At 39.2% G+C, this 10923-nt stretch overlaps 1 protein-coding gene across 1 annotated transcript; it reads left to right on the top strand.

The window, feature by feature from the left end:
- The first annotated feature begins 5516 nt into the window (after window positions 1-5516).
- Window positions 5517-9685, top strand: LOC139645257 (CD209 antigen-like protein C). The gene is made up of 4 exons (XM_071520929.1): window positions 5517-5634; window positions 6189-6290; window positions 6703-6894; window positions 7800-9685. Exons 1-4 carry the CDS (start codon window positions 5517-5519, stop codon window positions 8171-8173), a joined length of 786 nt encoding a protein of 261 aa, XP_071377030.1. The 3' UTR covers window positions 8174-9685.
- The last annotated feature ends 1238 nt before the right edge of the window (window positions 9686-10923 follow it).

Genomic DNA, 10923 nt, shown 5'->3' with positions numbered 1-10923 from the left:
CCAAAATGATTTGCATCACGGTCCGAATGGAAGAGGACCGAGACCACTGATTTTTGGTGAATCTTTTGCAAGATTTTGGTCCGATGATCCGAACTTAACAAGTCAGGACCAAACGATGCTGGTGTGAAAGTCACCTGAGTCATTATTGCGTTTCTCACAGTATGACTTTACCAGTGCTCTTAATGTCCAATGGTCTTAATGTCCAAGATTATCTTTTGCCTCTGTAATCATGGAATCTGCTTGAACAAAGGATGCAGTGGAAAAACTTTACAATTAAATTGAACTAATTTTGTAGTAGCCTGCAACATAATTTACGACTAACTCACTTGCATCTGCAAACATAGGGAAAATATGCAGGTTCTACACAGAAAGGGCTGGGGCAGAGATACCAACCCAGAACCTTGTCACTGTGTGAGGACAATGCTGATAACAGGATTTGAACTCACAATCTCGTGCACTGTAGCCCTGTGCCTCAACCACTAGGCCACTGGTGTTGGTATTGCACTGTGGGGAAACAAGACAAAGGGACACCAATGTTGAAAGTCAACTGAATGGGACTAAGCCAGTGTGTTGTGGCCATTTAAAGTTAGAATATTGCTATAGGGTCAACTATGGACTATGAGGACCTTCACCTCGTACTACGGCCTTAGTGTTACAAAGTGTCTGATATATGAAAGTTAAAGCTGTTACTAATTTATAAACAATTATTAAAATTCCCCTTATGGGAAAATGAATGGTGATTTTGTTTTTTCTTTGAGCGCAATCGGCAGATGGCGTAAATTGACACTTTCCCTCCCTGTTACACCAACAGAAACCTCATGACCATCCTTCATGAACCCAGGCAGCTTGAGACAAACGTGTTAAATGTCAGTTTTCAGGCTATTTTCGTGGCCTCATTCAAATGAATGGGAAGTAAAAGTCAGAACGCTACAAACTCGTCCAGCTGCATCCGATGTTGGTGATTAGTTTATATTCTGGTTGTCATGGCAATCAAGTGCCAAATAACCCCCATGTTAAAAATAAGTGGAATATTGCTTTAATCCTGCTGCAAATAAAAGACAGAACATGAAATCACAGAACATTAAATGCATTGCATTGATTACCGGTTTATACAAAGACTAACAAGATACAACAGTGAAGTACAACTTATAAATGTAAATGAAACCGTAGAATTTCAAAGTAAATTAATATTCTTAAAGTCATTTTTATGTAAAGGCTTCTGCTTAAATGCTTGAAATTTGTTTCTTAGACAAATATAAATAGTGAAGTTGATCCTATGTATGAATTTCTTTCCAAAGCCTTTTGCCTTTCCGTCAAGGCAAAGGGTGGCTACTTTAAACTCCATTTGTGTTATTTCATAGTTTTGATGCCTTTACTGCTATTCTAAAATGTGGAAAATATAAAAAAAATTTTGACTGGTAGTGTACGTACCCACAGCTGATCTCGGAGCAGTGCTTTAAATAGTTCCTCTCGGTGTCTTTTTCTTTTTTCAAACCCAAGGCATTGAATTTCCTAAATAAACAAGGGTTTTCCATGAGCTGTCTCAGCAAATCATTGAGTATTTTTAAGAAATGTTTGATGCAACACCCGGGGAAACGAGTATAAAAGTGTAGGGCAGACCAGGAGGGTGGCAGAAGCACTGACCACAGAGCTGAGAGATGTCAGCGGCGTTCAACAGCAACTCAGGCGAGTCTGGAGAAGGTGTTGAGGACGATCTCAAAATTCAATCAGAAAATGAAGAGGGATCACAAAGTTCAGGTAAGAATGCACGCCCCCTCACTTCCAACACTCGCCCCTTTATTTTGTTTTTTTTATTTGTTATTTTCGGGTTTCTTTTGAGTAGGCCTACTCTTTTTTTGAAAGTACACTTATGTCTCAACTAATGTATAGTAAGACTGATTGGCCTTCACAGCAGTCAACCCTTTAACATGAATTCACGCCTAACCACATTCCCACAAAACCTACAGTGTGTAGTTTACAACATTGTGAAATAGTAGTTGTAACAATTATAAGCTATATTGGATATGATGTACATGAGGCAATACAGATGGGGATCGGCAAAGGGACAAATCCAATGTCGATATCATACTATAGTGGGGTAGAAGGAACAAACATGTAATGACTAAATACTATTGCTGACAAAATTGCCCATCTGCATTGCCTCAACATGTTGCCTGTGTACACGGATTTAAAGGCCCCCTGCTGATAATGTGTGATTCAGTGTGTGTTCAGTGGAGAAAGAGATGGACTGGAGCTGCTGCAGTGTGTCTGGGGCTGCTGTGTCTTCTCCTGCTGGCTCTGATCATAGGCCTGGCGGCCCACAGTGAGTACAGCGCTGTCTCGCTAATGAGCAAATGCACACAGCAAAAAAAAAAAAAAAAAAAAAAGCAACTCATAGTGTAAAAATCAACTTAAGGGTTTCTGTAAGTCCACACCCATCAGAGCTGGACAAGCAACTCTCCATTCAACACTTGTCAATTGAAAAATCAACACTTATGAACACTGGAAAATTTGCTGGTGTAGGGACTGTTCATGCTAGAATTCTTACACTCTGAGTCTAACCGGCATGTCATTGCAGACTCAAATGTTGCTGGTCATCATGATGCTGAAATGCAAGACATGCAGACCAAATACAAAAACTTGACTAATCAGTGGAGTCAGGTACAGAGCAGCTACAACTCCCTGACTGCACAGAGAGACCAGTTACAGACCAAGCACAAGTCCCTGACTGCAGAGAGAGACACCCTGAGGAACGAGAGAAACCAACTGAAGATCAACTCCAGCAACTTGGCTAAAGAGAAAGCAGCGTTACAGGAGGAGGTCAACGTGAGAAGTGAGCACATTTATTGAACTCAACCTTTCCTTAGAATAGAACAGAATCGTCCCTGTTCACATGTGGAAATGTGGAAATTTGCCTTTGGATTCACTGTGGTACAAATAAGAATGGACAACATACAACAAATGCATAATCAAACCCCACTACACACAGTGGCATCATAACAGAGCTTCAGGTACATATACCATTAAACAGAAAGGTCAGGATTTTTAGAGGCTGTAATGTAATTACTACAAACGAAGCCTCCTTTCAGGACATCCATGAAAATTTGTCTTCTTGTTTTTGAGAAATTGGATACCAGCCTGCTGCTGAAAGAAATGCACGTGAAAGGAAATGGGATTTGGTTCCACTTCTCTCAAACTTACACGCAGATCATGCCAAATAGTGCTATTACTTACTGTTTTGATGCCCTGAAAAGAGGCTTGGTTAATGACAAATCCAATAGGTCTGTTTAAAGCCTCTAAGCAACACAGAAATCATGTATCCAAACAGCAACTCTAATAGCAGATGAAAAAGTAGCTGTAGAATTCCAGCTATTCTCAACTTTCTGAATAGTTGTGCTTGTTCTATATTAAATAGTTTCACTTTCTTTTGATTTTTGAGCAGGGGTTAAAGAGGAAAGTTCAAGATAGGGGATCCGTGTTGTTTATGATAGTTCATGATAGTGATGAATTTAGCCAGGCAGCAACCTAGACTTTAGCTCTTGAAACTTGTCATCTGCTGGCCCCCATCCACCTAAAACCTATGAACTGTGTCAAAGTTTTAATGACTAAAATACACACTTACAATCTCTAGGAAAACCCTGCCGCCCAGGATGGATAAAGTTCAACATCAGCTGCTACTATATCTCCACTGAGACTAAAGAGTGGTTGAAGAGCAGACAGGACTGTCGAGACAAAGGAGCTGACCTGGTCATTGTAAACAGCAAAGAGGAGCAGAATTTTCTCATCGGATTTCACGACAGAACCTGGATCGGTCTGTCTAACATACCCACAGTAGGGAGGTGGATGTGGGTGGATGGGACTTTCCTGGTAGGTGCAGGATCCTGGAGAAAGGGGGAGCCCAACAGTGCGAATGAGGACTGTGTGGAGGTGACGCCTAATGGATGGAACGACCAGGCTTGTAGTAGCAGTTTATTTTGGGCTTGCAAGGAATAAGGTCCAGTGGGTCGACGTCATCCAGTCCTTCCCATCACATCTCACAGTGCAACACCATCCAGCATTTACTGTTTCCGAACTGCCGAGAGACAGTTTGACCTGTAGACACTTTGTCATTTGTCATTTTAATACAAATTATTCTTGCTGCTTTTGTGAATATAGTTACACTTGTTTTTTTCAAACAAGTCTGATAAAAAAAAACAAAAAAAACATCTTTGTTGTGCTCCTATAAAGATTTTTCCCTAGTAAATCCTTTAAATATACTGTAATCTCACACGTCACATGTTTAAAATCCTGAATATTCTCTCTTTACATTCTTCATAACAAAGTTAAATTATACTTTTTTACTAACATTATGGATGATTACTTGTGAAAGTTGACCTTTGACATTCATTTATTTTATGTGACATACAATGCAAGGTGATACAATGAAATATTAACAGTTGAGCCAAATCTGAACTGATGAGCCAAATCTGAAGCTTTACTCCATAGCATTTCCATCCATAGGTTATTTTTGGTTCTTTCTATTTATTTTCATTTGGTCTTATCTGTGTTGTGAAGGGATTTATGGCCAAAGTAAAGTGTCAAAAGCTTTTTTATGAGAATTATTTTTGTACATGAGAGGATGATTTACAAATGATTGTTAATAAACTCTTGTTAAAGGTTGTCAGACTTTGTGATTTAAAGTTATTTACATTGAAATTATGGCGTAATAATACTTACAAGTATTATAAGTCTTTAGTAAAATAATAGGTCCAATAGTAAATTTACTTAGAATCATTCAAGAATCTTACTTGAAATCTATCTCATACTTTACTCAAAAAAACAATCTGTTCACCTAACTTTTAGCTGATTATCAAGTTAACTTTAATTTGGCTTTTAAGTTTGCTGGGTAAAAGAGAGGCAATCGGTTTCCAAACTTTTTTCAAGTAAACTGAACATGTTAGAATTTAGTAGGGAAGGCTTCCTCTCGACTGTAGTCAAAAGTACAGTTCTTACAGCATGACGCTAACATACACACTTGCCTACAAACACATGCCTGCACACTTGCCCACACGCACATGACATCCTGTCATTTTCACAGTACAGGCAGAGAGTTTTGCTGACTGTCCTGAAACTGGCACCTTTAAAGGCTCAGTCCTTAATCCTGCTGCAAATAAAAGACAGAACATGAAATCACAGAACATTAAAACGCACTGCATTGCATTGTCTGCTTGATTACCGGTTTATACAAAGAACAGGATACAACAGTGAAGTACGACTTGTAAATGTAAACGAAACTAACATTTTAAAGTTAATGAATACATTTTGTAATGAAAGGCTTCAAACATACATACCCATAACTGATGTAAAATCTCGGAGCGGTGCTTTAAATAGTTCTTCTCAGTGTCTTTTTTTTTCAAACCCAAGGCACTGTATTTCCTAAAAACAATTTCTCCCAGAGGTTTGCATTAGCTGTGTCAGCAAATCATTGAGTCTTACTAAGAAAGCAGTGGCAGAAGCACCGACCACAGACCTGAAAGATGTCAGTGGCGTTCAACAGCAACTCAGGCGAGGCCGGAGGAGAATATTTGAATCTGATGGATGTTGATGATGATCTCAGAATTCAATCAAAATATGGAGGGGGATCTCAAACTTCTGGTAAGAATGCACTCCTTAATCACATTCCCAAGGATGTTATTATCCTTTTGCCCTACTATTTATTTATTTATTACTTCTGAAACTCATCTGCCCATTCATCATGTTTATCTTCTTTTTTGTGAATATGTGTGTGTGTGTGTGTGTGTGTGTGTGTGAGAGAGAGAGAGAGAGAGAGAGAGTATATATAGAGTATTTGTATGTATGCGTATATGTATGTGTATATATACATACAGTATGTGTATGTAAAATTAGCATTTCATTATTGCAATGCATTCTGTGTATTGTACATATATGACAAATTAATGCATGAGAATAGTTTACAACACTGTGAAATAGTTAACAATTAGTAACAGTTAAGTAACAATTACAAACGAAAAGGCTATAAGGCAATACAGATGGAAATTCAATGCAGTGGGAGTAGAAGGAACACATACAGTATATATGAACAAACATATAATGACAAAGTACTGTACAAAATTGCCCATCTGCATTGACTCAACATGTTGCCTGTGTACATGACCTTAAATGCCCCCTGCTGATAATGTGTGTTTCAGTGTGTGTTCAGTGGAGAAAGAGATGGACTGGAGCTGCTGCAGTGTGTCTGGGGCTGCTGTGTCTTCTCCTGCTGGCTCTGATCATAGGCCTGGTGATCTACTGTGAGTACAGCACTGTCTAATGAAGAAAAAAAAAAAATCAACATAAGGTTTCTGTAAGTCCACACCCATCAGAGTTAATTAAATACATCATTTTGAACAGCCATATCAGCTCTATGAGTGGACAAGCAACTCCAATCAGCACTTGTCAAATCTAAATAATTGGCACTGAAAAATCAACACTTATGAACATAGCCAGCGCTCCCTAAATGCGAACAGGCAAATGCCTTCACACATTCTTTAATTTATTTTTTCTACTTTCGAAAGAAAATAAATAAATAAATAAATGTGATTTACTCAGTGTTTATTGCTTGATGGTGGGTGGGATTTGTCTCAAAAGGGGGCCTCCATAGAAAAACAGGACTGTTCACTCTAGAAATCTTATACTCCGATTCTAACCAACATCCTGTTGCAGACACAACTGCTGCTGGTCATCATGATGCTGAAATGCAAGACATGCAGACCAAATACGAAAACTTGACCAATCAGTGGAGCCAGTTACAGAGCAGCTACAACTCCCTGACTGCAGAGAGAGACGAACTGAAGATCAACTCCAGCAACTTGGCTAAAGAGAAAGCAGCGTTACAGGACGAGGTCCACATGATAAGTGAGCACATTTATTCTCAACCTTACATTCCAAAAAAAATAATCTTCACTGTTCACTAGTGGAAATTTGCCTTTGGATTCACTGTGGTAGAAATAAGAATGGACAACATACAACAAATGCATAATCAAACCCCACAACACACAGTGGCATCATAACAGAGCTTCAGGTACATACACCATTAAACAGAATGGTCAGGATTTTTAGAAGCTTAATGTAAGTCTAAATCTAATCTAATCTAAATTATTGCTAATTAAGCCTGCTTCACGACATCCATGAAATTGTTGTCTTTTTGTTGTGGAGAAATTGGATACCAACCAACCTGCTGTTAGCTGCTGAAAGTAATGCATGTGCAAGGAAATGGAGTTTACATCCATTTCTCTCAAAATTACATGCAGGTCCTGCCTAGTAGTGCTATTGCCAAATCTTAACAACAGTTTATGGAACTGCATGTAATGGCTACATGCAATCTGAAGGATGTTTGGACTGTGTTGATGCCCGGAAAAGAGGCTTGGTTAGTGACAAATACAGCTCACTGAGATATGCCTCTAAGCAACACAAAAATCATGTATCCAAACAGCATGTGTAATAAGTTTTGCAAACAGCATGCTTTCTGCAACACAGATGAAGTATTAACTGGGTAGCTGTAGAACTCCAACTATCCTCGACTTTCTGAATATTTGTGCTTGTTCTATATTCCATAGTTTCACTTTCTTTTGATTTGTGAGCAGGGGTTAAAGTGGAAAGTTGAAGATGGGGGATCCCTGTTGTTAAAGTTTCCATCCAAGTTTATGCAATTGATGAATTTTGCCAGGCCGAGTTTAGCTCTTGAAACTGGTCATCTGCACCTAAAACCTATGAACTGTGTCAAAGTTTTAATGACTAAAATACACACTTACAATCCCTAGGAAAACCCTGCCGCCAAGGATGGATAAAGTTCAACAACACCTGCTACTATATCTCCACTGAGAGTAAAAACTGGGACAAGAGCAGACGGGACTGTCAAGACAGAAGAGCTGACCTGGCCATTATAAACAGCAAAGAGGAGCACAATTTTCTCAGCAGATTTCAAGACACAATCTGGATCGGTCTGTCTGACAAACACGCAGAGGGGAAGTGGCAGTGGGTGGATGGGACTTTTCTGGAAGGTGGGGGATTCTGGCAAGACGGGGAGCCCAACAACGCGGATGGAGCAGAGGACTGTGTGGAGGTGTCACGTGGGGGAGGTGGATGGAACGACGTGCCTTGTAGTAACCGTTTATCTTGGGCTTGTGAGGAATAAGGTCCAATGGGTTGATGTCCTTCAGTCCCTCCCGTCCCATCTCACAGTGCAACACACATCCAGCGTTTACAACTGTTTCCGAATTACCGAGAGCCAGTTTGACCGGTAGACACTTGGTACATTTGTCATTTTGATCCAAATTATTCTTGCTGCTTTATGAATATGTGAGCTGGTAGACAGTTTTCAAACAAGTCTGCCAACTTTGTTGTGCTCCTATAAAGATTTTATACAATCACAAAGAAAATTGAAATCCTTAGTAAATCCTTTAAATACACTGTAATCTCTCATCGGATGTTTAAAATCCTGAATTTTCTCTCTTTATATGTTCTTTATAACAAAGTTAAATTGTACTTTTTTACTAATATTATGGATGATTACTTGTGAAAGTTGGCCTTTGCCATTCATTTATTTCATGTGACATACAATGCAAGGTGATACAATGAAATATTGACAGTTTCCTTTGGTCTTCGCACTCTTGCTTATTAACATTTGTCCCTGCTTTCGCCAATAATTCATAATATTGAGGTAAAATGTATTGTTGAACAAATTACGTGTGACATTTGACAATTCAGCCAGCCAATAACTAGCATATTGCACAATGCACAAAATCTTTTTACTGATAGGCAGTATTTGATAGATCACTGATGACAGAGCAAATCTACTGCTCTAAAATGGCATTAAAACACTTAAGAAGATGCTATTGAACTTTAAAGAAGTTATTACTAATTTCAGGCTATGGGCTATGGGCTTCAGGATTCAATACAACTACAATCCAATGTAATAATTAAAAGTTCAATGACAACACAGTATGACTAAGCAGAATTGTGTTTATTTCTGAGCCACAAATCTTTCCAGCAATGGCATTGGCTTGCTAGAATGTAAATAACAATTAAAAAAATGTCTCATTTGTGATTACTACAGCAGAATAAAATGGAGGTAATATCACAATAAATTTTTCTGCCCCACAATACATATTGTCACATTTTCGTATTGTGATATAATGAATTTTGATATATCGTCCCATGCCTACCATGCAGTATAGGCATTATCGAAACAGCATGTTGCTAATGTTCATGTGTTTTCTCCGAAGTGCCATTAACTCTAGATAGGCTGAAATATAACTTCTTTAAAGTTCAATAGCATCTTCTTAAGTGTTTTAATGTCATTTTAGATCAGTTGATCCACAGATTAATCTACTGCTCTGTCATCAGTGATTTGTTAGTCTGTTTGACCATGGTTTCTATCAAATTTTACCTATCAGTAACAATTTGTTCAATATACCCAATAATTTGACAGCCTGTGTGGATCCTGGTGGCCTCCTGTAAAGGTCATTATACACAGGCCAACACAAAATCAATGTGGATAGCATAGTGTGTTATAAAGAACATGACTGTATTAATATCAATCATAAAATACTATAATCATTGCTGATGTCAACTCTGCACTGTCATAAAATATTTTGTGTGTGCCATGCCCTTTAACAGCCTGCTATAGGCCTTAATAAATATAATACATACCAATATTACACCTTGTGGTTTCCTCCAGTGTGCCATAAACTGTTCATAAGACGATTCCTGTAAATATACTCACCTGTTAACTGACAACATATGAATGGATCCAGGCAGACTCTGCCATAAGCATTGGTAAACTGAATTTCCCAGATATACAATCAAATTCATACTGCCTTTTAGGCTTGGGCGATATCCAAAATGTAATATTGCGATGCGACCAGCCTCTGTGTGTAATTTACATATAGCTACACACAGTATTATGTGATCGTGTTTGGGCAACACTGCTGATGTGGTACTCAGAAAATTTGTCCAGGCGTAGCAGGTCTGCTATTGTGAAAACATAAACTCTACTAACTCCTATATGCTAAGAGTTCTTGTGCACAGGTGTAAGCATATTTAAGTAACAAGACTTTCATGCTGATCATGCTGATGAAGGCTGGAGGCCAAAGCACATCCGTGATCGATGCAATAAATATTTAAAAGTTACAATAGTGTGCTAAGATTGGTGGCCAGGCGCATTAAGGATATAGCCTACGTTTTCTTTTGGGGGTTTGTTTTAAGATGAAGATGTGGGCTAGATGCTGACTTCAGCCAGGTTGCAGTTGGAGTGTCAACCCTGAACAAAAACTAGGCCTGACTCGTCGATGATCTGCGAGACCTACCAAAAGCTGTATGTCTCTTGTTTGGGTTGATGTAAGCTCTGAACTTGGACTATCCACACACACACACACACACACACACACACACACACATACACATGGAGCTTTAGCGAAGGTTCAGTCAGGAAGACTATCTTTTGCATGCTTATGCTGTACTTCACTTTCACTTCTCATTCCATACTGCCATTCACTTCTCTCACGCATGCTCACTCATTATTTCCTTGCTCTCTTTTCCCGGGCTGTCAATTGAGATATCAGCTGTTCACATCAGCTGGCCACATCTATCCAATAGCACAGCGACACACCTCTATTGTTAGCCTATCATTTTGCTGCTGTCTTTTTAAATATGTTTATCTCTCCGCTGTAGTCCATCCATGCTGCTGTTATGCGCTCACCCCTCCACCTCCCCGGCTCCGCCCAGTCTTCACAGATTCATCAGCTTCATCAGCTTCTTCACTCATCAGCCTCACCAGCTATCAGTTTCAGCAGAGTCATCAGCCACCACCACCACCAGTGTCTGGACTCCACAGGGGGGATTTATCTTGCTGCTGCTCAGGGCCGGTGCCCCTCGATTACAAAA

Source organism: Centroberyx affinis, unplaced genomic scaffold, assembly GCF_046629955.1.
Source record: "Centroberyx affinis isolate AG114_WGS23_722 - 3 ecotype Tasmania unplaced genomic scaffold, CSIRO-AGI_Caff_v1 ptg000836l_1, whole genome shotgun sequence".
Lineage (NCBI taxonomy): Eukaryota > Metazoa > Chordata > Actinopteri > Beryciformes > Berycidae > Centroberyx > Centroberyx affinis.
The sequence above is the reverse complement of the archived record's forward strand: the minus strand, read 5'-3'. Positions and strand labels throughout refer to the sequence as shown.

Coding starts and splice junctions, on each gene's coding strand:
- LOC139645257 (XM_071520929.1), top strand. CDS start 5,517: ATGTCAGTGGCGTTCAACAGCAACTCAGGCGAGGCCGGAGGAGAATAT. Junction 5,635..6,188: donor AGGGGGATCTCAAACTTCTG/GTAAGAATGCAC, acceptor TGTGTGTTTCAG/TGTGTGTTCAGTGGAGAAAG. Junction 6,291..6,702: donor CATAGGCCTGGTGATCTACT/GTGAGTACAGCA, acceptor ATCCTGTTGCAG/ACACAACTGCTGCTGGTCAT.